Source organism: Hemiscyllium ocellatum, chromosome 6 (assembly GCF_020745735.1).
Source record: "Hemiscyllium ocellatum isolate sHemOce1 chromosome 6, sHemOce1.pat.X.cur, whole genome shotgun sequence".
In the NCBI taxonomy this organism is placed as follows: Eukaryota; Metazoa; Chordata; class Chondrichthyes; order Orectolobiformes; family Hemiscylliidae; genus Hemiscyllium; species Hemiscyllium ocellatum.
This window is the reverse complement of record NC_083406.1, coordinates 30,017,110-30,044,191: the sequence shown is the minus strand read 5'-3', so window position 1 is coordinate 30,044,191 and position 27,082 is coordinate 30,017,110. Positions and strand designations below refer to the sequence as shown.

At 40.4% G+C, this 27,082-nt stretch overlaps 1 protein-coding gene across 6 annotated transcripts in view; it reads right to left on the bottom strand.

Moving 5' to 3' along the window:
• Nucleotides 1–3,789: 3,789 nt before the first annotated feature.
• LOC132816395 (LIM domain only protein 7-like) overlaps nucleotides 3,790–27,082 on the bottom strand; it is a 238,405-nt gene continuing 215,112 nt past the window's right edge. For 3 of the 6 annotated variants that reach the window (XM_060825901.1, XM_060825904.1, XM_060825902.1), the window contains 9 exons: nucleotides 25,663–25,755; nucleotides 23,656–24,077; nucleotides 22,088–22,143; nucleotides 21,354–21,512; nucleotides 20,346–20,568; nucleotides 10,890–11,132; nucleotides 8,142–8,250; nucleotides 6,654–6,756; nucleotides 3,795–4,582 (listed from right to left, as the gene is read on the bottom strand). In XM_060825901.1, the coding sequence (XP_060681884.1) occupies nucleotides 4,560–4,582; nucleotides 6,654–6,756; nucleotides 8,142–8,250; nucleotides 10,890–11,132; nucleotides 20,346–20,568; nucleotides 21,354–21,512; nucleotides 22,088–22,143; nucleotides 23,656–24,077; nucleotides 25,663–25,755 (1,431 nt within the window). In that variant the 3' untranslated portion in view covers nucleotides 3,795–4,559. Of the gene's footprint in view, nucleotides 4,583–6,653; nucleotides 6,757–8,141; nucleotides 8,251–10,889; nucleotides 11,133–20,345; nucleotides 20,569–21,353; nucleotides 21,513–22,087; nucleotides 22,144–23,655; nucleotides 24,078–25,662; nucleotides 25,756–27,082 lie in introns of all 6 variants that reach the window. The other 3 variants (XM_060825906.1, XM_060825903.1, XM_060825905.1) reach the window with 3 other exon arrangements.

Below are 27,082 nucleotides of genomic sequence, written 5' to 3'. Positions count from 1 at the left end.
ATTTGTGGCAGAATCATCCAATGAAACTCCATCTTTACAATGGGAGTGTCTCAAATCCATTCTTTTTCATGCCTTTCATAGGTAGGGAGTTTATTGTTAGGCAGTGGCAAATTACCAGATAATGGAGAATATTGCTTGTTAAACATCTTATTGATAGCACAACTCACCTTATTAAATGTTCAGCTTTCCATCTTAGCAATTTGCCAAACAAGCGAGACATCGAGAAACCCCAACATGGAAACCAGAATGCGTACACAGGTCCAAATGATCCCTTGTAGCCACTACTAATCTGCATCTCAGGGCACAATCCACTGGTAGCAGCCATAAACACCCTTCCATCCACAAACATTGGCAGCTGGCATCTGTCAAACCATCACTGTTAAGGCATCCCTCTACAACACTGCTTATGAAACACAGAGCTGTATTGCAGTGAGGACCAGCAACTAGCATTGTAAGGCTACTGCAAAGACACATTGTGTGCACGGAAAGGCTCCAGCTCAAGGACTGACCTGGACAAATTTCAAAGCTGCTCATTTGCAAAGTTGGAGCATACCTGCATTCTCCCACCATCCATGACCTGCTAGCTAGCATACTAACACTTCAGCCGTAGCCAAAGGCTCTCCATATGGCCAGTTTGAGGAGTTTGCACAAACATGGTTGCTTATCTGCCGGGATCCGTCTAGAGGGGTACGGGTCTAGTTTGGTGAACATCCTGGTCTCCGAGCACCTAAAACCACACATTTATTTAATCACATGGCCATGTCTGAAAATGGTGGGAGCTAGTCTATAGTCAAGTGGAGTCCATTGTCAGCCAGTAACAGGCACAATTCAACACACCAACCAGAGGCTTTGCTATTGTCAGTGGGCCACTTGGTTGCTCAGAGTCAGGAAACAATCCCAGTACAGTATGGTGGGTGTTTACTGGTCAGTCTGCTAAGACCAGCACAAACAATCAAAAGGATCCCACATGGTCAATGATCTGCAAGCACAGTGACAGAGGTTTGGGCAATCACATCTAGGAGCGGCTCATTTCTCAAACATCATTGTTAGGGCAAAACACAACCTCTTTTTATGTTACTGGCATTCCCTTTTATTTTCTGTAGGAGTGAGATGGAAAAATAATCTGTTCATCCTTGTGGCAAAAAGTAACTCTAAACCTCAACACAACTCAACTATTCCAAAGAATACTTAAGATTCAGCCTGTACTGCATACCTTTTGTGTGCCCAGTCTTGTTACTGCATGTAACTAATTGTATTTGATCTTTAATGTGCCCTCTGATGCCCACTATTCAGTGATCTTTCTTAAGCTCTGACTAATGCCCATAAATTCATTTTGCAATCTCGACTGAAATCAGCACTCTGCAATCTACACTGAAAAGTTCAACGATCTCCAGATATAATGCAGCCAGGCTCTCTCAAAGGAAGTTAGTGCTGCCAGGCCTTGTAGCTGTCATGGAAGCACAAAATGGCTGCTGTGAAGGGCATGTTGGGACAGAGGGGGAATCAGGTTACGTTGGAAGCTTTGAAGTAGTGAACCATCCTCTATCACCTGCAATGAAGTGCCAGAACATCAGACACCTAATGAAAAATATAGCACATTTCTACAGGAAGTAGAAACTCACTAAGCAAATCATTCCTACCAATAATAACATTTATGCTTTGAAGTGCCTTCAGTTTATTTAATCTATTTAATTATGAAAACTGGGCAGCATAGGCAAGTTGAGCTCAAAGGCCTCCATCCATGCTGTAGAGCTCTGACTAATGCCCATAAATTCTAGAAAAGGGGCTCTCAATTAAAAATACATGCGAATAAAATAAATTGTATTATCCGCAACAGGTAAGTGCACAATGTTAGTTATCCAAATATTTTACCTGTATCTGTAATAATTGTTGCAATCAACCCACAAGGTGGCATCATTTGATTGCTGTACATAAAATGATGCTTATCAGTAATGTCAACTTCCTATTTGCTTCCCACCTAAACCTAACTCTACCCAGACTCCCCAGTATCTCCCTGTCTGAACTCCAGGTCTGGGTTTGGGCACCATGGAAGAGTACATGCTGGCACCTCATTGCTATCCCACGACTTAGCCCTGGCTGAGAAGAGCTGGCAGTTCTCAAAGGTGGGAAATTGCTCCTGCGGAGGGTTCAATTCCACTCCCACATCATGTCTTCCGAAGGAGCTGCTGGAGGTGACAGTTACACATTCTGTCTCTCTCTCTCTCTCTCTACCCCCCCCCGCCCCCCCCCGTCACCGCTCCAGCCCCAGGAAATACTGTCTTTAGGCCACATGAATTGCATTACTAAATGTTTGCTATATAAATATATTTACTTTGCAATTTGTGCGCAAACTCTTAAGTCTTCTGAATACCAACATTTCCCATTTGCTAAAAATAATTCAGTTTTCCTATCTTGCTGACCAAAGTGGATTATATTCTCACCCAATCTCTCAAACTGCCCAAATTGCTTTACAGACTCATTTCTCCTTATGGCTTACAATCCCCTTTTGTTTGCATCAACAAGAAGCTGGGAGAAAGTGAGGACTGCAGATGCTGGAGCTCAGAGGCCAAGAGCGTGGTGAAGGGCTTATGCTCAAAATGTCGATTCTCCTGCTCCTCGGATGCTGCCTCACTTGCTGTGCTTTCCCAACACCACACTCTTCGACTCAACAAGAGATGAATGGCCCTCTATCCAAAGTACATACAATCTGAGGGAAAAGTCAGCAACGTTTGGAAATGAGTGTACTGGCTGTATTGGACATCCATTTTGAAATCCAAAAGACAAATTGGACCAGCATGCTTTTTTTCCAAATTTCACTTATGCAATGTAGGTACCTCTGGTTAGAGCCAGCATTAATTGCCCATCTCTCATTGCTCAGAGGGCAGTTAAGAAACAACCACATTGCTCTGGGTTTGGAATCACATGTTGGCCAGACCAGTTAAGGATGACAGATTTCCTTCCCTAAAAGGCATTTGTGAATCAGATAGGTTTTGCCCAAATAGTTGACAACAGTTTCATGGTCATCATTGGAACCTTAATTCCACATTTTTTTCTTTGAATTCTAATTCTACCAGCAACCATGGTGGGGTTTGAACTCAGGTCCCCAAATATTAGCTGAGTTTCTGGATTAATAGTCTAGCGATAATACAACTAGGCCATCAGCTCCCTAGCATTCGCCAATATCACTGGATTTCCCTTCTGGAATATTAATGGTTGAGATTCAAACCCTGACCTTGTTGTACCTAATTAGTTCCAGTCTGGCAAGGCAGGAATTATCTTTCAGTTTTATTTTGACTCTGATGATTTTTGCTGTTAACCAATCCTCAATATATTCCTCCCAATCTCATGAACTTTCATTTTATAAAACTTTCCCATGTGATATCTTATCAAAATCAAACTGCACAGCAATCATTGGGTGCTCTGTCACTTGCCCTGCTCGTTATCACAAAAACAAAACAGGTTTGTTCCTTTCATAAGCCCAAAATGACAGTAATCAAACCATAATTTTCTAAGTGCCCTGATATCATGCACCTATAGATTGAATCTAGCAATTCTCCTATTACCAAAGCCAGCATAACTAACCTAAAGTTACCTTTATTGCTTTTCTTCCTATGCGTAAAGAGTTTGAAGGCCCCCACTTAGACAAAATATTCTCAATTTGTCGCAACATTGCTTCACATTGTAAAGCAAAATGATGCAGTTCTGCTGTTTACCAGCATACAAATTCTCACTTGTTTACATATCTCTAAAAGTGTTTTTCAATATTCAAATCAAGACGATGACTGGAGGATTTATTTTTTATTTATAAACATAAGTCAACACAAAAATTATTTTTTTTCTTTTATCTTTTTTTCAAAAATATTTAACCGGATATCCATCGGTTCCACGAAGCTAAGAGTAAATCACAGAAATTTTGATTTTGTATCTTTGAAGCTCCTTAATGTCAGAGGTCTGTACATTTAACATACATGCAATATGTGCATGACTTCTTTCTTTTAACCTGTCCCTCATTTTAGAAAACATTAAATTTTTCCATATATGCCCATTCAACAGAAATATAATGGGAATGCACATAGCAAACATATGCACTGAGATAACTTACTGCAATGACAATTCTTACATGAGAGATCTATCAAAGTTTCAAGACAGATACATTGAGTAGAATACATCATAAATGCGCTCTACAAGAAGCAATATAAACACAAAGGCAAAGTTGGCTTCCTTGCCCATCCACCAACAGCTCATCAGCTTGATAAATAAATGTTATGGAATCACAAACACTTTTAGTATCATACACCATGCTTTCCCTTATCTACTGTACATGCTTAGTCTTCAAGGAAACAAATTTAAGGTCATTTAAATTGAGCAGTCACCCCATTTGCAGTCAAATTGTGATAAAAGTTAAAATTTCATATGAGTCACATTATTTGATGCACTCTGGCTGTCAAAAGTGAAAATTTAACTTTTTCGTTCATGCGGAGTATCTAAGTTATAGTGTTCAGCCAAGATTCTCCTCTTCTTCTATGTGTAGCAATATCTTTGAACCTCTTGGAGTTTCCTCAGATAGGCACGGACTGTCCAGCTGTTGTTTTTAAAAAACATAATACAACAAATCAAGACTATTGAGTATCAACATTCTTTTCAACGGCTTCTGACGAACCAGTGCAAAATAACAGAAGTCCTGACATTATTGCTGCAATGAGACAGAGTACAAGGTTTCACCAAACTTGTTTCCAGTACAGTGGGACCGTTCTATGAAGAGATGTTGCATAAACAAGGCAAGAGTTTGAAGAATGAAAGGTGATACTTCAAGGGAGAGACAGGGTAGCTACAACTAAGATACTATCCCCAGTTGGGAAGTCTAAAACCAGGCTGCATGGCTGAAAATAAAAGTATAAGCCAATTAGGCCTGAGATGAGAAGAAATTATTTTCCTCAGAAGGTTTTGAACCATCAGAATTCCACACCACAGGGCTGCAAAGGCTCTGTCTTTGTGCATGCTTAAGGTAGAGATTGAAAGATTTTTGATAACTAATGGTGTACTGGTTCTAGAAATAAGTTGAGTAAAAGGCATTGAAGTGTTCAATCAGCCGTGATCATATTAAGTTGTGGAGCAGGCTTAAATGAGTATACACCCTATTTCCGTTGCTATGAAATAGCCAGTGTTCCTTGCACATTGGAAAATAGTCATCAGAATACAGAAAAAACTTTGCAATTTGACAGTGGAGGATTTCAGTGATGGTCTGTATTTAGATTTTGTTAAATACGCTATGGTATTATTTAAATATAAAGTAACATCAAAGAAATTAAAGTGAACATTCCACTCAGATTAGGCTATTTAGATTGGCTTGAGTCATTGTTGTAACAAAAGTATATAATATCCTGAAATATTAGAAGGAAATTCTAAACATACAAGTTTCTTACAGTTTAACTTCAGGAGGAAGGATCCTAAAACAACACAGTGGCTCAGTGGTTAGCACTGCTGCCTCACAGCACCAGGGTTCTAGGTTTGATTCTAGCCTCGGGTGACTGAGTGTGTGGAGTTTGCACATTCTCCCAGTGTCTGCGTGGGTTTCCTCCAGGTGCTTCGGTTTCCTCCCACAGTCCAAAGATGTGTAGGCCAGGTGAATTGTCTATACTAAATTGCCCGTAGTGTTGAGTGCATTAGTCAGAGGGAAATGGGTCTGGGTGGGTTACTCTTCGGAGGGTCAGTGTGGACTTGTTGGGCTAAAGGGCCTGTTTCCACACTGTAGGGAATCTAATCTAATCTAATTCAGATCAAAATACCTTGCTCTCAAACTCATTTTTAAAAAAAATGGACATGCATCTCCAATCTCAGATATGCAACTGTGAAATGAGAGTCTGTTCTGTGACGCTGACCAAGGCTAGAAACTAAAATTACATTTGGGAAATTCAATTTGTCAAAGTGTAACCCAAAAAAGGAAATGAAGAAGTAGGTGCCCTTTAGAAGAAATGAATGCGTCAAACTTAAGAGGTCATTCAGAAGTGTCATAATGACCCTTTTAATACAGATACATTTTTCAAATGGCTCAGCAAGTTCATATGTTTGAACTCTAATTAAAACCTCCATGAGCAGGTTCTCTTTCAGGACTGGTTCAATCCATCCCTGTTTCACAGCATGTGTGACCTGTAGGAGTACACATGACACACCTTGGGTTCATTTCTCCAATTCCCAAATTTTCCTATATTTCCTAAGTTTCCCACTTCACAAAAATGATTTACTTAAACAAATACTCATTGGCTGGATGCTAAGCAATTTGGGACATCCTGCAGTCTAGAAAGGCGCTATATAAATGGAGCACTTTTTTTTCTTTAAAAAAATCCATCATATCCAAATCAACACTATCTTAGTTCTACATTTCTCCTCATAATTATGTTTTTATGAATAACTTTACCTGGTATTAGAGGAAAGCAAGAGAAAGACAGACAGGAACTGGAAGTGACTGGAGGTTAGGCAAATGAAGGCAAGTTTTTAGATACTCAAGATTTTTCAGATTATGAAAAAAACCAAAGCGGAATAAATTGGGTTCATAAAGGAGTGGTGATATTCTAACTTGGCTCCCATGATCACACACAAGCTTGATGTTTATCTCTCAGTAGATTCCAGGACACTGCCTTTGAACTTCTACTTACCTTTGTACTGGATGTAGCAGGCGTTACAATAGAGTTTGTTATTCCGTACTCGGACCTCTGCTCCAGATTCTGTACCTCCAAGGTCAATGCTGCACAAGATGCACTGTGTACGAGACCAAGTTTACTTATTTACATTTTCCAAGACATTTCACAACTGTTGGAATTTAAAGATAGGGATGAAGTCAGAAAGCAACAACATTTCTTTTCACTGGTCCACTCAGCTTGAATTTAATTTTTTTCCTCCAATTTCATGGCAGAGAATTGTAATTGGCTGTTTAACAAACAGGATAGGTCACAAGTTCCCCCCCATTAACCACTAACTGGGTATCTCACTGGTGACAGAACAAACAGTTCAGTTCCACCAAAACAATTACTCCCTCCCATTCGTGTGATGTATTTTTTGGGAGGGTGGGTTTGTAGCATTAACCCAGATTACCTGTCCACCAACTCTTGAAGAGGCTTATTGGGCAGTGAAAAGATAGGGAAGTAGATGTCAATAATTTAATGGTATGGTACCTTGGCACCTCTCACCAAACCAGGTGAAAAGAGAAAATCCACAACTATGACTGAAGAGTTGGCAAGTTCTTTCTTTTGGGAGAAGAGTCAGCAAGATTGATTACGGACCATTATCACAAGACAAATCCCTTTTGTTTTGTATAAAGCTGAACAGATTTAGTAAAGGCTTGTGAAAAAGTAATGCATCCTAGCATTTTGACCAAAGCACATTGGACCCAGTAAGGAAAATCTACAAATACTTCAGAGGCAGGAGAACTAAACAACATTTGGCCAAATATAATGATATTTAATTTACTAGATCATGCATAAACTAAACCATGGCTTTAAAGAAAATCTTCAAATCAAGCTGAAGTGGTCTTTCAAAAGTCATGTTGCCTCTTTCATGAGTATATTAGCATGAAATAAGATATGTAGTTGAGTTACTCTGCACTGGGAAGTTGAGTACCAAATGTGTTAATGAAGGTGAAAATATAGCATTAGCGGGAAGTAGAATTATGGGTGTCAGCAGGATGAACTAAAAAAAATTACAGGTAAACAATAAGCTAATATGATACTGATTTGCACAAACTAAACCAAAAAAAGTGATGAGCCATCCATTTTTGCTGAAAATTAAAAGCTTGTTAATAATAGAAGCGCAAGCAAGACAGTGTTAAGATTTGCCAATCTGAAACAGAACCAAAATTATGATCATAAATTATTGACACAAGTTGTCCCATGTTAATTAGTATGACACCAAAATGCTTCCATACCAGCTGCAGAAACCGTGCAAAATTCAAAACCGAATAAAACAGTAATTTTTTTTCTTGCAAATCACCTTCCAATAATCGCAATGCATTTTAGAATGTCTGCATGGTTTCATACATAAAAATATAATACAAAGGCTACTGGCAGAGTTCTAAGCAAGCATGCAGGTCTTCAGCAGACATTTTTCATGATTGCTTAACCTCTCTCATGGTTGGTCCCTATCCTCACCTTAAAACATTGTAAGTGATAACAAAGACCAAGAGATTCGATGATCATGGCAGCTCCTCTGCCCAGGGGGTTATCACAGTATGAACAGATCTTCTTTCCACTTATTGACCTGGATACAGAACAAAAAGGCGACCAACTATATAAAGGCTATACAGGCATGAGAATTAATTATACTAATTCTGTGGGATGTTCAAGTCTTCAATTGGTTGAAACATTATGGTCAATGGAAAGTAGCAATATACAAGTCCAGTAGGAAAACTGGAGTCCTTATGTTGCCCTGCAGTCCATGACTTCAATCGTTGATGACTTTCCACCAGCAAAGATGGCCTCGGAATTTCATGAGACTATTGTACAGGAGAAATTTATACAAGACAAAACAACAAAATACCCTACACAAACAAAATCTGCTCACATACAAGAACCTCCAATTAAGCTTTGAAGTTATTTCGCACATTTTAAAGATCGGCAGTTTAAGCTGGCAGCAAGACCCTGGGCTGTTTAACAGATGGACTAAAACCTCACCGATAATTGCTGTATATTTTCTATCATTTCAGAAGTGAGTCAATACATTCATATTCCAACATTAGCATTATATTATTTGAGCCAAGGCTTTATTTGCCTATAAATAAGTGGCCTTCCTACACGGTGTCTGATTTCACCAATTCCAAAATAGCTGTCCATTTGACCTGGTATAAAAATCTAGCTGTGTCTTCTGTCACTGTCAATCAACACATCCTGATAATTGCTAGTTAAAAGTTTTTTTTAAACGCCAATACTACAGTGATTTCGATGGCTCCAGATTTTCAACATCTCGAATTTCATCAATTGATCAGTGAGTGCCAGCATTGGTTTGTCATAAAGAGGCCATGCCTGAATAACTTGACCACATTTTTTGAAGAGGTGGTTAAATTCATGCATAGGTGGACATCCAGAAAACACTTGATTAGTCTCGTGAGGAACTTATCAGCTAGAATTGAGGTCAAATTGTTGATCCAAGTAAGAAATGGGATGAGTAGGCAGAGGCAGAGAGTTTGGTTGTTTGGCAAGTAGGGCGGCACAGTGGTTCAGTGGTTAGCACAGCACCAGAGTCCCAGGTTCGGGTGACGTCTGTGTGGAGTTTGCACATTCTCTCCGTGTCTGCACAGGTTTCCTCCGGGTGCTCCGGTTTCCTCCCATAGTCACAAAGATGTGCCGGTCAGGTGAATTGGCCATGCTAAATTGTCCATATAGTTAGGTGCTGAAAATGTGTTGCTGAAAAAGCGCAGCAGGTCAGGCAGCATCCAAGGAACAGGAGAATCGACGTTTCAGGCATGAGCTTTTATTCAGGAAACAGAATTAGGTGCATCATTCAGAGGGAAATGGGTCTGGGTGGGTTACTCTTCAGAGGATCGGTGTGGACTGGTTGGGCCAAAGGGCCTGTTTCCACACTGTAGAGAATAGGAATCTAACCTAACCTAACCTAGGTACTCTAATTGGCAGGTAGCAACAAGTGTTGTTCCACAATGATTCTCACCTATTCACCATATTTATTAAGGAACAGATGTCCATAAATCTAAGATAACACACGTTAAATGACAATGCAAAGATTAGCAACATTGCACGAAACATATTTGGAGGGGTAAACGTAAAGAGAGATAACAACAGATTAAATGATAATTGAATTCAATATCAATCAATCTGATCTACAAAGAATAGAGTAGGATCATTTCTTCATGGTATAAAGCTAGAGATAACAGAGGCCCAAAGAAGCTTGCACATGAACATACAAAATGTCATGAACTGGTTCAGAAAACAACAATAAAGGTAAATGGAATGCTAGCTTTTATATTTTTATAGGGAATAAAAAAAAAGAGTAAAAGATATACTTCACTAGCGAGAACACAGACAAGACAGCAGTTGGAGTATCATGAGTAGTTCTAGGCTTTTACCAACTTTAGGAAGGGCATATTGGTCTTTAAGTGTGTAACACAGCTTTACTTGAATAATGTCTGAACTCCAAATGTTAAAATGCCAGCAAAGATAACACAATTGTGGACTATGTTCTCTAGGATTTAGAAGCTTATTGGGTGATTTGATCTAAGATTAAGACACAACGAAGAACAGTTTAGAAGAAACTCTTTCCTCTGCTTGGGGATTCTAAGAGCAAAAGAGTCTAAAAGTTAGAGCCAGACATTTTTTTTTAAAAAGAGTAACATCAGAAGACAATTTTTCATGCAAAGTATGGTAGAACGGGCTGAAGGGCTTGTTCTGTGCTGTACTGTTCTATGAACACTGGAATTTTGCAAATGACAAATTTTAAACTGAGAGAACTAGAATATTTGTAAAATAACTTGTTTAAGGGGCATGGAGGAAAGGAGGATATATGAAGTTATTGCATGGATCAGTCATAATCTCACTGAGGTGATGGAACAGGCTGGATAGCTAAATAGTTTACTTCTATTCCTATGATGCAAATATGGAGTATTAATCACAAGTCTTGTATTACACTTTGAAATAGACATCATACTAACAACGGAATAAGTGACATTGATAAATATACAGGTATTTCATCGCTTATGATTATACAAATTCAGAAAGCATCTAAGCTGTTCCATGGAAGGTGTCTAAAAATGCCAAGAACCAGTGAGTTAATGTGAAAGAATTTTCCATGTAAATGCAAGAAGCTATTCTTAAGTATAGAAGGGAAACTGAAATATACACAAGAAACACAGTAACACTGCAAAACATTTCATTCTAAAGATCAAATACCTGTTGCTTTGCAGTATCTGGGACTGACTGGTTGGCTCAACGGAAGGATTCTTGGTCCATGATGCTGTTCTCAATGATCCAGTGGATTGAGGCGGTAAGGTTGATGATGCAGTGCGCATATAAGAGCGGTTTGAGGTGGAGATTGGGTAAAAACCAGGTCCCTTTCCAGAGGAATGTGTTGGCTCTGCATTTGTTCCCCAGTTGTTTGTCTTTGGAGCATCTAAGTTGTCTAAAGATTCACCCCTGAAATAAGAGTAATCATAATATAACCGGTTCAATATTTTTGGGCTGCATAGTGACATGTGCATGTGTAATCTGGCTCAGAACCAGCTTCCATTGCCTTTAATCAGCAAACATGATTACAAAAACCCATAACAAGCTTTAGGAAATGCCAAAAGATGTACTAATGCACTGAGAATTAAAATCTGCAAATTTGTATCAATCTTGAGGTGATCAATTAATTAGGCCTGTCACTTCCTTTTTCTTCCAAATACATTCATTTGTCCAACTAGTGGTGGTGATGAGGAAGAATAGTTCACATTAATGCAACACCCAAGGAGCTTCCATCCACAACAATTAAAATCTTGCACAGGGCAGCCTTGCTACATTTATTTTCTAAAACAGAGTTTCACTTGGACTTGTGGGTGGGATGGTGGTTCAGTTGTTAGCACTGCTGCCTCTCAGCTCATAGGAGCCAGGTTCGATTCCACCCTCATGCGAATGTGTGTGTGGAGTTTACACATTCTTGCCATATCTGCGTGGGTTTACTCAGTCCAAATATAGTGCAGGCTAGGTGAGTTGACCATGCTAACTTTCCCATAGTGTCAATCTAGATGGGTTGGGCATGGGATTCAGGGTTACAAGGATGGTGTGGGTCTGGTTGGGATACTCTTTGGAGGGGGAGCATGGACGCAACAAATCAAATGGTCTGCTTCCACACTGTAGAGATTATATGATTCAATGATTGTGCTTATCTTTGTACCTTACTCTGCCATCTCCAGCAGGACAGTGCAACCAAACAACTCTTCCATAACCATCCTGTCAGCATCCTGCAGGGATCATTCTTTTGACAATACCCAGGCCCACTCCTCCTTCACTCCCAATATCTTTTCACCACCACCTGGGTAGCATGGTGGCTCAATGGTTAGCACTGCTGCCTCCCAACACCAGGAACCTGGGTTCAAGTCCCACCTCAGGTGACTGTCTGCGTGGGTTTCCTCCTGGTGCTCCGGTTCCCTCCCACAATCCAAAGATGTGCAGGTTAGGTGAATTAGCCATGCTAAATTGCCCATAGTGTTAGGTGCGTGAGTTAGGGGTAAGTAAAGGGTTGGAGAATGGGTCTGGGTGGGTTACTCTTCGGAGGGTCAATGCGGACTTGTTGGGCTGAAGGGCCTGTTTCCATACTGAAGGGAATCTAATTCATCACCTTCTCATGCAACTGGGGAAAGTGTAATGCTTGCTCCTTTACCTCTTCCATCCTCACTGTCCAAGGCTCTAAACCCACCTTGCAGGTGAAGCAGTATTTTACTTGTACTTCTTCCTACTTGGTCTACTGTATTTGCAAAGCAATCTCCTCTACACTGGCGAGATCAAATGCTGACTGGGTGACTGTTTCGTGGGACACTGCTGCTCTGTAAGAATGATCCTAACTTCTATTCACTTCAATGAACCACTTACTCTCATACTAACATTGTTTGCTGTAGATCTGCTACAGTGTTTTACTGATCTACAACATAAGCTGGAGGAACATCTGTTTAGGTACTTTCCAGGGCTTGTTGTGTTAAACAATTTCAGAGCATGAAATCTGACCTATTTTGATTCCTTACCTCTCATGGTTTTGTTTGCATGGGTTTGCTCGGCGCAGAGCTGATCAACTTTTAGCTATTGACACCAACCATTATCATTCACTCTTCATCCCAACGTCTTCTCTAGTACCATGAACATGCTCTTGACGCTTTGCACTGGGCACCTTTTCACATCTATTCCACTTATTCCCCCTGAACCTGCTCTCCACTTTTACAACTTCATAAAAACCATTACCCTTTCGCTCCCTTCAGTTCAGTTATATTTTACACAAAATATTAACTTTCTCCACAGACACTGCTGTATTTCATAAGGCCATAAGAGACAGGAGTAGAAGTAAGGCCATTTGGCCCATCAAGTCCACTCCGCCATTCAATCATGGCTGATGGGCATTTCAACTCCACTTACCTGCATTCTCCCCGTAGCCCTTAATTCCTTGTGACATCAAGAATTTATCAATCTCTGCCTTGAAGATATGTAGCGTTCCAGCCTCCACTGCACTCTGCGGCAATGAATTCCACAGGCCCACCACTCTCTGGCTGAAGAAATGTCTCCGCATTTCTGTTCTGAATTTACCCCCTCTAATTCTAAGGCTGTGTCCACGGGTCCTAGTCTCCTCGCCTAATGGAAACAATTTCCTAGCGTCCACCCTTTCCAAGCCATGTATTACCTTGTAAGTCTCTATTAGATCTCCCCTTAATCTTCTCAACTCTAATGAATACAATCCCAGGATCCTCAGCCGTTCCTTGTATGTTAGACCTACCATTCCAGGGATCATTCGTGTGAATCTCCGCTGGACACGCTCCTGTGCCAGTATGTCCTTCCTGAGCTGTGGGGACCAAAACTGGACACAGTACTCCAAATGGGGCCTAACCAGAGCTTTATGAAGTCTCAGTAGCACAACGGTGCTTTTATATTCCAACCTTCTTGAGAAAAATGACAACATTGCATTCGCTTTCTTAATCACGGACTCAATCTGCACGTTTACTTTTAGAGAATCCTCGACTAGCATTCCCAGATCCCTTTGTACTTTGGCTTTACAAATTTTCTCACCGTTTAGAAAGTAGTCTATGCTTGTATTCTTTTTTCCAAAGTGTAAGACCTCGCATTTGCTCACATTGAATTCCATCAGCCATTTCCTGGACCACTCTCCCAAACTGTCTAGATCCTTCTGCAGCCTCCCCACTTCCTCAGTACTACCTGCCTGTCCACCTAACTTTGTATCATCGGCAAACTTCACTAGAATGCCCTCAGTCCCTTCATCCAGATCATTAATATATAACATGACAGCTGCGGCTCCAACACTGAACCCTGTGGGACACCGCTCGTCACCGGCTGCCATTCTGAAAAAGAACCTTTTATCCCAACTCTGCCTTCTGTCAGACAGCGATCCTTAATCCATACCAGTAGCTCACCTCGAACATCATGGGCCCTCACCTTGCTCAGCAGCCTCCCGTATGGCACCTTATCAAAGGCCTTTTGGAAGTCTAGATAGACCACATCCACTGGGTTTCCCTGGTCTAACCTACTTGTCACCTTTTCAAAGAATTCCAACAGGTTTGTCAGGCATGAGCTCCCCTTACTAAATCCATGTTGACTTGTTCTAATATGACCCTGCTCTTCCAAGAATTTAGAAACCTCATCCTTAACGATGGATTCTAGAATTTTACCAACAACGGAGGTTAGGCTAATTGGCCTATAATTTTCCATCTTTTGTCTTGATCCTTTCTTGAACAAGGGGTTTACAACAGTGATCTTCCAATCATCCGGGACTTTCCCAGACTCCAGTGACTTTTGAAAGATCTCAACCAACGCTTCCACTATTTCCTCAGCCACTTCCATCAGAACTCTAGGATGTAGCCCATCGGGGCCAGGAGATTTATCAATTTTAAGACCTTTGAGCTTTTCTAGCACTCTCTCTTTTGTAATGGCAACCATACTCAACTCAGCCCCCTAACTCCCTTTAATTGTTGGGATATTACTCATGTCTTCCACTATGAAGACTGACGCAAAGTACTTGTTAAGTTCTCCTGTTATTTCCTTATCACCCATCGCTAGGCTTCCAGCATCAGTTTGAAGTGGCCCAATGTCTACTTTTGCCTGTCGTTTGTTTCTTACGTATTGAAAGAAACTTTTACTATCATTTCTAATATTACTGGCTAGCCTACCTTCATATTTGATCCTCTCCTTCCTTATTTCTCTCTCTGTTATCCTCGGTTTGTTTTTGTAGCCTTCCCAATCTTATGATTTCCCAGTGCTCTTGGCCACTTTATAGGATCTCTCTTTTTCTTTATTACATTTCCTGACTTCCTTTGTCAGCCATGGCTGTCTAATCCCTCCCCGGATAATCTTTTCTTGGGGATGAATCTCTGTACTGTGTCCTCAATTATACCCACAAACTCCTTCCATTTTTGCTCTACTGTCTTCCCCGCTAGGCTCTGCTTCCAGTCTATTTTCGTCAGTTCCTCTCTCATGCCCTCATAATTACCTTTGTTTAACTGTAACACCATTACATCCGATTTTGCCTTCTCTCTTTCGAACTGCAGACTGAACTCTACCATATTATGATCGCTGCTTCCTAAGTGTTCCCTTACTTTAAGATCTTTTATAAAGTCTGGTTCATTACATAGCACTAGGTCCAAAATAGCCTGCTCCCTTGTGGGCTCCATGACAAGCTGTTCTAAAAAGCCATCCTGTAAGCATTCCATGAATTCCCTTTCTTTGGATCCACTGGCAACATTATTTACCCAGTCCACCTGCATATTGAAGTCTCCCATGATCACCGTGACCTTGCCTTTCTGACATGCCTTCTCTATTTCCTGGTACATGTTGCGCCCCTGGTCCTGACCACTGTTAGGAGGTCTGTACATAACTCCCATTATGTTTTTTTTGCCTTTGTGGTTCCTCAATTCCACCCACACCGACTCCACATCATCCGATGCTACGTTATTCAGTGCCATAGATTTAATTTTGTTCTTAACTAACAAGGCAACCCCACCCCCTCTGCCCACCTCCCTGTCTTTTCGATATGTTGAAAATCCTTGGAGGTTTAACTGCCAGTCCTGTCCCCTCTGTAACCACGTCTCTGTGATGCCTACCACATCATAATCATTCACGATGATCTGTGCCATTAGTTTATCTGCTTTGTTACAAATGCGACGAGCATTCAGGTAAAGTGCCATAATGCTAACTTTCTTAACATTAGAGATATTGGAAGTCATAAGATGTCCTAAGTTATCCTTCCTTTTTGCTGCATTCCCAGTCTGCCTCAAGTTTAAATCCGCCCGCACATATGCTATCCTGTTGTTTATCTTTCCATTTAACTCCATACTTTCACTTTCCCTTCACCCCCAACTCAGAAGTTTAAAGTCCTACTGACCACCCTATTTACCCTCATTGGTACCTGATCGGTTCAGGTGGAGACCGTCCCAACGGTACAGATCCCCCCAGTTCCAAAACTGATGCCAATGCCCCATGAAGTGGAATCCCTCTTTCCAATCCCTTAGCCACATGTTTACTTCCCTAATTTTCTTATCCCTATGCCAATTGGCATGTGGCTCGGACAGTAATCCGGAGATTATGACCCTTGAGGACCTGTACTTCAATTTCCTTCCTAGTGCTTGATAATCCCCAAACAGGGCCTCCACCCTAGCTTTGCCTATGTTGTTAGTACCAACGTGGACCACAACAACTGGATCCTCCCCTTCCCGCTCCAATATCCTTTCAAGCCGGTCGGAGATGTCCCACACCCTGGCCCCGGGCAGGCAACACACCATGCGAGACTCCTGATCCGGCTTGCAAAGGATACTATCTGTCCCCCTAATTATAGAATCCCCTATAACAACTACTTGTCTTTTTGCTTCCCCTTCTTGAATGGCCTTCTATATCATGGTGCCGTGGTCAGCTGGTTCATCCTGTCCAGAGCCCTTTTCCTCATCCGTACAGGGAGCAAGAATCTCATACCTGTTGGACAAGGTCAAGGGCTGAGGCTCCTGAACTCAGGTTCCCCCTACCTGCCTCAGTTACAGTCACATTCTGATGTCCCCGATCACTAACTGAATGTGAATTACTTAATCTCCCAGGTGTGACTGCTTCCTGAAACAAAGCATCCAGTTAACTCTCCAGGTATTCCTTCAGAATATACTGTGTTTATAAATTTAAGATACCCAGCATCCACAGTACTTTTAATAACTTAGACTTGGTTACTTTAACATTTTATTATTCTAAATTGTGCTTGCCCATCCCATTTGTATGAAACAGCCTGAGATTATGCATCTAATCAAGTTATTTTCACCTGAAGATCTCACCAAAGTTTTGGCAGTAGGGCATGAGAACTTCTGAATACATGGAAAAGTAAATGTTTTGCACTTAGACAAGGTTTTGGATGGTGGTGAGACAGCAATATTGCTGTAAAAGTACCATTACTTGAATTTATTTCTGTACAATATGGAGGTGTACATGGAATTAAATTACCAACCTTGGATTTGCCAATCATTATTTGCTGCCATTTATTCTTGGCTGAGGGAATGTCTCTCAGATCAAAGTGTTTGGTGCATTGGTTTAAGCTATCCCATCCAATTACAAACATCCTGTGGGACCATTTATACTCCATGTTCATTTGGCAGCTGCATTACTGTGTATAAATACTGTTTTTTTTAAAATTGAATCCTGTGAAGGTCTGAGGACCTAAATACTACTATGAAAAAAATACCTTAAAGTTTCCTGATAGCTTCAAAATGCACTGGAGGTTATTTCCAGTGCTGTATTACAAGGAAACAGCAATTAGTGCAAAACTAGCATAGAGTGTGAGCCAGATGGCTTAACAATATTAAACAGCCATGAAAGATGCAATTATTGTGTTTGAAGGGTGAGATTAATGCTAAGATTTAATAAAGGGGAAACATCCTTGGCCGTTCTTATAAGGTTTTGTTTTTAACCTGCCTTTTAATATTCAATAACGGCTGGTAGCCTACGCCACATTTCTGACATCATTCTGGCAATACCATTATATCAGTACCTAATGTAATACAGCAAGAGACTGGGCAGGTCTGATAACATTGACCTTGATACTGGCTTGATCTTTTGGTTACATATCATATTTACTTCATGCACTGAACATCCTCACTACGTGGGCAAGTCAAAAACAAGTTAGAAAGTAGATAATGATTAGACCAGAGGGCACAAACTTAATATTTTTCATTTTAAAGCTTTTTTTGGGTTTATTTTTCAAACATTTTGATTTTATAGGTAACAATTAGTGCAGGCCAACAGTTCAAGTCTACAAACAGTCAAGAGGCATTTGTAATCCAGAAGTTTACTTACAGTACAAGCAAAGGAACACACACAAACACCTTCCATACCACCAGACGACACAGGAGTAAAAATGGGGCCATTCGGGCCATCGTGTCCACTCCATCGTTCAAATCACAGCTGATAGGTTTTCCAACCCCGCTTCCCGGCTTTCTCCCAGTAACCATTGATCACCTTGATACTCAAGAACTTATCTATCTCTGTTTTAAATATATTCAATGGTCTGGCCTCCACAAGTTTCTCTGGCAATGAATTCCATGAATTCACCAATCTCTGGCTAAAAGGAGGTTTCTCCATATCTCCATTCTAAAGAGTCTCCCCCTTACTCTAAGGCCATGCCCTCCGGTCCTCATCTCTCCTGCCAATGGAAGCATCTTTCTAATATCCACTCAGTCCAGGTCGTTCAGTACTCTAAAGTTCAATCAGATTTCCCCACCCCCCCCACCCCCCAACCCCGACTTCATCCTTCTAAACTCCACCGAGTATAGCCCCTGAGTCCTCAAACATTCCTCATATGTTAAGCCTTTCGTTACTGGGATTATTTGCATAAACCTCCTCTGGACCCGTTTCGGGGCCAATACGTCTTTCCTGAAGAATGGAGCCCAAAATTGCTCACAATATTCTAAATGTGGTCTGACCAGAGCCTTAGAACTACAACCCAGCTTTTTTATTCTAGTCCTTTTGAGATGAATGACAAGATTGCCTTTGCTTTCCTAACTACTGATTCAACCTGCAAGTTTACCTTGAGAGAATCCTGGGCTGGGACTCCCAAGTCCCTTTGCACTTTAGATTTCGGAATCTTTTCCCCATTTAGCAAATAGTCCATGCCTCGATTCTTCCCACCAACATGCATGACTTCACACTTGCCCACATTCTATTTCATCTGCCACTTCTTTGTCCACTCTCCTAACCTGCCCTAAATCTTTCTGCAGTCTCCCACCTCCTCAATACTACCTGACTGTCCACCTATGTTTGCATCATCTGTCCTCAGTTCCTTCATCCCAATCATTAAGGTATAAAGTGAAAAGTTGCAGCCCCAACACTGACCCCTGTGAAATGCCACTAGTCACCTGCTTCCATCCTGAGAAGGACCCCTTTATTCCCAGTCTCGGCAAGACAGCCAATCTTCTATCTATGCTAGCATCTTGCCTCCAACACTATATGGGCCCCATCTTACTCAGCAGCCTCCAGCACAGCATCTTATCAAAGGCCTTCTGGCAGTCCAGATAGATAACATCCATTGGATAAACTTAGTCTAACCTGCTTATTGTCTCCTCAAAGAATTCTAACAGATTTGTCAAGCATGACCTCACCTTGATAAAACCATGCTAATTTTGCCCTATTTTACCATGTACTTTCAAGTATTCAGAAATCTCATCCTTCACAATGGACTCCAAAATCTTACCAATGACTGAGATCAGGCTAATTGGCATATAATTTCCCATCTCTTATCTTGCTCCCTTCTTAAACAGGGGGGTTACTTAGGTGACTTTCCTGTCCTCTGCTCCCTACCCCCTCCCGACTCTAGTGAAACCTGAAAGATCATCATTAAAGCCTCCACTATCACTTCAGAACTCTAAGGTATAGCCCATCTGGTCCAGGTGATTTATCCACTTTCAGACCTTTGTTTTTCCAACACCTTCTCCTTGGTGATGGCTACCATACTCATCTCTGCCCCCAACTCTCAAATGTTTGGGATATTCTACCTTGAAAACTGACGCAAAGTATTTATTCAGTTAGTCAGTCATTTCTTTGCTCCCCATTACTCCTTCGCCAGCATCATTTTCCAATGGCCCAATGTCCTTGCCATTATTATACTGATGAATGGATTCTAACTTCAAATAATGCTGATCTTGCCTGGCACACGCCTTATGCAATGTAACTTGTATACGCCTGTCTAGTATTTTGTCACCCTATGATAGTCCTTACTTACTATGATCTGCCTGTACTGCTTGTAAACAAAACTTTTCACTGTACTTGGGTAGATCTGACAATAAATCAATCAAACCAAACCAAGGACCAAAGAAATACTAAATTGTGTTACAAGAGAAAGGGTCTGATCACAGGATAGAAACTTCCTTTACAAATAATGAAGACAGCCTGGGCTCTAGGTCCCACCTGCCTTAGAGGCACATTGTAGCACATGTGAATGGGGTTGATTGAAATTATCTAGATGTATGAATAGGAGAGTTATCAAATGGATAAGTTGACAAAAAATGTGACAATAGGGATAGCAATGAGACCTAATGTTCTGCAGGCGGCTACAGTAACATAGGGTTAGGATATGAACACCCCCGAATGGAAGATTGAAGACTACTACTGTAACTTTTTTATGGTTCTTACCTTCTCATTAATCCGTAATTGCTAGATGCAGTCTTATTGGCAACACTACGCTGTCTGATCCAGCTATTATCATTCAGGAGCTGGGTCTTTCTGCGCATCTCCTGTAGGATTTTCTGTCGCTCTTGCTCAGCATACGAGTGTGGTGGGTCTTGCTGCTGTGAAGATTTTGGTTTCATTTCACTCTTAATCCACGAGTTGTCTGGGACTTTGTGTTTTACATCACCTAACAAACAAAGCAGAAATCTTTAAGGATCTAAACGTTTTGCCACTGCCCTTTAATCCACCTAAACAATCGGGAACAGCTTATCCCAATTGATGGCTTTTAAATGAACACTCTATTGAGATGGGGTTCTTGTGATTGCAAGTAACCCCCCCCACCCATTGAAATGGGACTAGCTGAACAAACTCAAACCTACAATCATATCAGTACTGAAATATAATTCCATAATTCTGCTGATGAATTGGCAAAGCATTTTCTCCAACATAATTATATCATCAGCACATATCATTTGAATCAATGGAAAGCATTCATTATGGGCTTAAAGAGCAGTATGTCATTGCAAGTTATTGCAATTTTCAAATCAGCACAGCCAAAAATAACAACTTTAAGCACCAAATTGATTTGGAATGGTGTTTTTCATTAGTAGATTGTAACCAAACTTGAGAAAAATAAATCAAGCTTGTCATAGTTAAGAGAGCTCAGCCAACTACAATGAACAAATAGTACATTCAGCATTAAAACATTGGCCATCCAAACATCAGCGCAGAGCTATATCAGCTCAGTCGGTGCGTTTCATGCACATCAAGGTAAAAACATGTACAATTAGCAAGCAACTACAATGATTTAATTGAGCATTTTGAATTGAGCAGAGGGTCTCTCAAGGGAAAAAAAAATTACTTTAAAATGGCAACAGTGTAGCTGAAAATATGCTAATTAGCTTGATCATTGGAGTGACAAAGAGAAATTAGGGTATAGCTTGGCTGCTGATCAGAGGGCGTATTCCCCACCTCTCTCTGGGTCAGCATATTTCATCTGATTAAGGATTTTCAGCCTCTCTGTTTCCAATTCAACACGTGCAGCTTCCTGCGTCTTCCCATGTCGCCTGCGTAGTTTTTCTTCCTCAAGCAGCCACTGGGCCACACCACTCACTGGTTTCACACCTACACCTAAATACACGTTCAAATATGCACACAGAGGGCCATTAGCACTCAAGCAAGGATAACGTTTTCAACGCGTTTAAACAAAAGGTTAAAAGGCAAATGTCAAAAAATTATCAAATTCTGTTTCAAATTTCTGTTCCCATCTATCATAGTGTGTGTGTGTGTGCACATTCACAGATGAACACCACCATTTGCTTTCAGCTGCATAGTTTTAGTGCTATCCTAGCACATCTTAAACTGGAAAGTAATCTTGTACTCAAACAAATTTGTTCTCTAATAAATGATGTTTGCATCAGGCTAGTGTTTATCATTTGGAATATTTTAAATTTAAGTTGCATTGCATTCAATTTATTTTAAAAGCAACAAAGGGATACGGAGAAATAATTAATCCCTTGCAATTAGGAATAAAACATGGTTTGACAAGTATTTATGATTGCAACACAATTTAGTTTTTATGGAATAACTGAAGCTAAAATATTCTCCATTAATTGAAGATTCAGCCACTGGCTGGTTCAAGCAGCTAAAGGAAATTCAAATCTGTTTTAATTCCCAAGTTGAAACACTCAAGAGAGGAAACTTACCGTGTCCATGGGCAGGCACAAACTCATCGAGGTCAGAGGTAGACTTGGACTTGGCCCTATAATCATAATGGCATTGCAAGCTGGTTAATACATCATGTGGGAGAATATATACCATTCCTTTCCTAAAATCAAATTACAGATAGAACAGTATATCACAAAAAATCTGAATGATTCTAATAGCTAACAAAAATGGAACAAAGTTGAGAACAAATTTGCTGTCCCCTTCCTTACAAACAGTGAAGCTCCTCAGGATCATTAAACGTTGCACCTCTTCCTCAATCAGAAACGCACAGTTAATGCTATCTTAAGTTTCAACGCAATTGCACCTTCATTACAGAGATGGGCTTGGGTAATACAGTAAGCTGATATTAGGATACCTGAATACCACTGTCCATGTTTTTTTTCTCACACCCACACTCAAGGTCTTGTCATCAGGGTGCTTTCAGTGCAGCTAACTCTTTTACCCAACAATCCACATCATCACCTATCTAGCTTTGCTTCTTCTTTGGCTTATTATCCAACAATCCCTTTTCTCCACCCTCTCTCGGAGCTCTGTCTCCATCTATCAGCTCACTCCTTTTCCATCCCCATCCCTGGTCAAGATAAACAGCACTTAAATAGCATATAAACACAGTGGCTAGAAAAGCAGGTCAGAAACGAGGGATACCTCCTGACACCCTAAAGTCTATCCACCATCTACAAGGCACAAGTCAGGAGTGTGATGGAATACTGCCCACTTGCCTGGATGGGTGTAGCTCCAACAACACTCAAGAAGCTTGACACCATCCAGAACAAAGCAACCCACTTGATTAACACCACATCTACAAACATTCAATCCCTCCACCACCGGCACTCAGTAGCAGCAACATGTATTATCTACAAGATGCACTGCAAAAATTCACCAAAAGATCCTTTGATAGCACGTTCCAAACCCACGACCACTTCCACCTAAAAGGACAAGAGCAGCAGGTACTTGGGACCACTACCTGCACATTACCCTCCAAGCCACTCACCACCCTGACTTGGAAATGTACTGCCTTGCCTTCACAGTCGTTGGGTCAAAATCCTGGAATTTCCTCCCAACTGGCATTGTGGGTCAACACCCACAGCTAGTGGACTGCAGTGACAAAGAAGGCAGCTCACCACCACCTTAAGGGCAAATAGGGATGGGCTATCAAAGCTGGCTGGCCAGTGATGCCCAAGTCCCACAAATGAACAAAACAAAACTCTTCCCCTAGATGTTGCATCAATTCTGTAGTAGGGACACAGGACACAGGACACAAAGTGTTAACTGAGTTTTCCCTCCACAGACACGGCCAGACCTGCCAGGTTTCTCCAGCAATTTCTGCTTTTGTGTCAGAGTTTCAGCATCCACAGTTTGTTGTTTTATGTATATATACACTTATTTCAAACAACTTCACTTTAATTTAGAGCGGTTACTTGCTTTCTTAAAATTAACAATCAATTAGTAATCTGTGGAACGTAATCCATTTTAAATGGATTGCAGCAGATGGGAATGAAGTTCCAACGGGAAGCTAGCTTAGTAAACAGTTTGTTCAAAATCTTACCACTGGGGCTGATATTCCTCTGTTCTTTCACTTTCTGCTAACCGTGCCCTTTCTTCGGCTTGTTGGCGTTGTTTTTGCCTCTTCTCTTCAAGTCGCTCTTTCTCACGATGCCATTGTTCTTGTCGTTCACGTTCTTTCTCTTGCAGCTTTCTCTCCTGTTCAAGACGATCTGCTTCTTCTTCTTCTTCTTGATGCCTTCTTTCTTCTTGCAACTGGAATTCCTCTCGCTGCCCTGCCTCATCATCTTCACTTCCGTGCCAAACTTCTTCCTCTCTCAGTTCCTGCGATTCATCCTCCGATTCTTGGTTATTCCAAGATGTCATCCAGTTTCGAGAAGTGAACTGGTTCTTGAACCCTACAGGCCCATCCACAGTATCTGAAGGCGATTGTGGAGTGTTTGTTTCCTGCAATATCCTGCGCTCCTATTGAAATTTAAAGTTAATTAATTTAACAATTGATTTAACATAATGCAACATTACTAAGACATACATGGAGTGGGAACGGAAAATACTGGGGAAGCTTAAGGAAGCATTTACTCCCAAAGAAAATATTCTGTTCAAATTGGGGGCTTGAACTCTCCCATGTTATTATCTCAACCCACATACACTGGGCCTTGTTATCACGAAGTCTGCTATTACCCACTACCCATTGTTGGCTACTAACATTTCCCATAAATAGCTATTCACCCTCCTGGCTAGACCATTACCCACTCTTTCATCTGTCAAACTGTTTTTGTGTCTTTGGACTCTACACCCACCTATTGCTTACTCTTTATCCCCTCCCCTCACACTATTTTCTACAAATAAACTGACATTTTCCTAGCTACCATCAGTTTTGAGGAAGGGTCACTTAACCTGAGACATTAACGCTGATTTCTCTCCATAGACGCTGCCAGACCTGCTGATCTTTGCCAGCAGTTTCTGTTTTTGTTTCCGATTTGCAGCATCTGTAGTTCTTTTGGTTTCCATCATGACAAGGCTCTATACTAAATTTCAAGCTCGATTCAGACTTCAGAACCAGTCAACGATGGAGGAGTGTGAAGGGAATGATGCGAGTCTTTGATTATTGGGAATGATGCACAACCACTGTGTGTACATTTAAAAAAGAACATACACACTAAGTCATTGGACCAACTGGGTTGAAATGTGGTTTAGAAAAAAATGATGAGAATTTTGCTGAAAAGACCACACAAAAGAATTGCAGCCAACAGATGAGAAGGAAAATTCCTTTCTGTATGCACTTTCAACACACACAAATGAAATTGCAGTTGCATGACTTGAGGAGGAAAATTTATTCGTGCATGAATAAGCCATGAATTTCTGATAAAAGAGCAGTGTCCATGCACGTTTTGTATTACGTGTCATTCTGCTCTAAGGAATACAAGCAACATACCTTTTATACACAATGAACATTTAAATGTCAAACAAATGAACATTTAAAAGCATGGAGGTCCTAAACAAAGGCGTTTCATTTGATTTAAAGATAAATGATGGAAGAAAATGCTTCCTATTCTGGTCTCGATACCTGTCAAAGTGCTATTGAGGTGCTGTCAGGGAAAAAAAAAGTAGTCTTGTCTAATAGCTCCCATTAATAACTGACAGTTGTCAGTTTTAGGAAAAGAAATAGCATTTTAAAAGAAAGAATAATACTGTTTGAAAAAAGTGCTTGTAATAAAAGTTCTTAAAATATGCTATGTTCAAAAACATTAATTTTTAGTGATATGAACGTGATGAAGCTTTGCACCATTAAAAAGGGAAACATTAATATTTCAGTTTTAATATATTATAGCAACGTTTATTTGAACTAATTTGACAAAATCCTGCAACATCTCAGAATGTGCCATCTTAGTCAATATTTTAACACTACAGGAAAGTTGTTTCCTTTTGGTCCCCCCATAATTAAGAATAAGTACAACATATTACTGTTTCAGAGACTACTAGCCTGTTCCCTCCCCATCTATATGCATCACCCCACCATCTATTTACTTGGTGTTGTATATGTCATTACCTCTTCATAGTACTTGGTACCTTCTTGTTCCGCTTCTTGCTGAGCCTTTCTCCACTCTTCCCGTAGTTTCTCCTGCTCACGCTGGTATTTTTCCTAACAGATCCAAATGATTGAAACCATCAAGTAAATGAAAGCATTTGCACATTGAAGCAAGGAAAAGCTAGTGTTGCCTCACCAGTACTACTAGAATTAATTACCAATGCCAAAACTAGAATCAGACTAAAACTCTCATGCAATCTTCAGAGTGCTGGTTTTGATTGGTCAGATCATCAATACAATATTTTAAATTAAAAGCTTGGGTTGCCAAAATTCACAGTTATTTAAAACATGAAAGCTGCACATTACCAAATTTAACACATCAGCAGCTTTTATAGGATTTACACTAAAAAATGAAATTCATTACTTAATATACTAGATCAAACTCTATGACGGGTATTAATATTGTAGAAGTGATGCAGAGTCAATGAACTTTGTAAGGAACTTTTTTTAAAAATGTATATAAAATTGTAAATGGTGCCCACCTCGATCAGTTCTACCATTGCAGATGAATATATTTGCCTCAAATCTAGGTTTGGCAAGGGCTCTATGAACTACCACTGCACAATAACAAAACAACGCTCCAAGCCATCACCACTCTACTTCATGCATATTCCTTTTTTATAACTAGTGCACTATGATAATATGCTCGCATTAGGATTATAGCGTGAGGAAAGAGCAGTGTTATGTTTTCCTTAGACAGCGAGGATGCAAAACTGGTATAGACAATACAGACTAATTTTGCTGCAATACGAAATGCAGTGCATGTGCACTGATCACCAAAAGGGGTTCAAATTTTAAAAAAGGATTATTAAACAAATACTGTGAGAGTCAAACAAATTGAATTTTGATGATCAATGTGACTATCAGATTTGCAAATTAAAAATGCATAAGTCATGCACAACTGAGCACTCGTTCAAAATATGCACAATATATTAATTTGACAGTGTTGGCAGGTTTCAGTGAAATCCTACTGTAAATTCTTGATTTGAATTTGCAAGAAATTGGAATCTGAATTTGCTTTACATTTGCAGGACTAAACAAATGTTCCAGTCTCATACAATATGCCCTACCAACTGACAATACAAAGTCATACATTCGTTTCAGCTATTATCTGTCACTCCATTGAGGCTGGAAATAGAGGCTCAGGACAAACTTGATCAGGGAATTACATCTTAAAATTGTGGTACTCTTGGCTTTAAGGTACGTACACATGCCTTCCAGAATCTTTCCTACATTGACCAGCCACTTGACCATGGAAAGATAATATTGTATGAGAGAATTTTCTCCTTTGGAAACAGTCTGTGTGAAGACCATGCACATGCACTCTGTGAACCGGTCTCAAAAGACTTTGGTAGAAGTTTATGAACAAGTGGATTGAAAT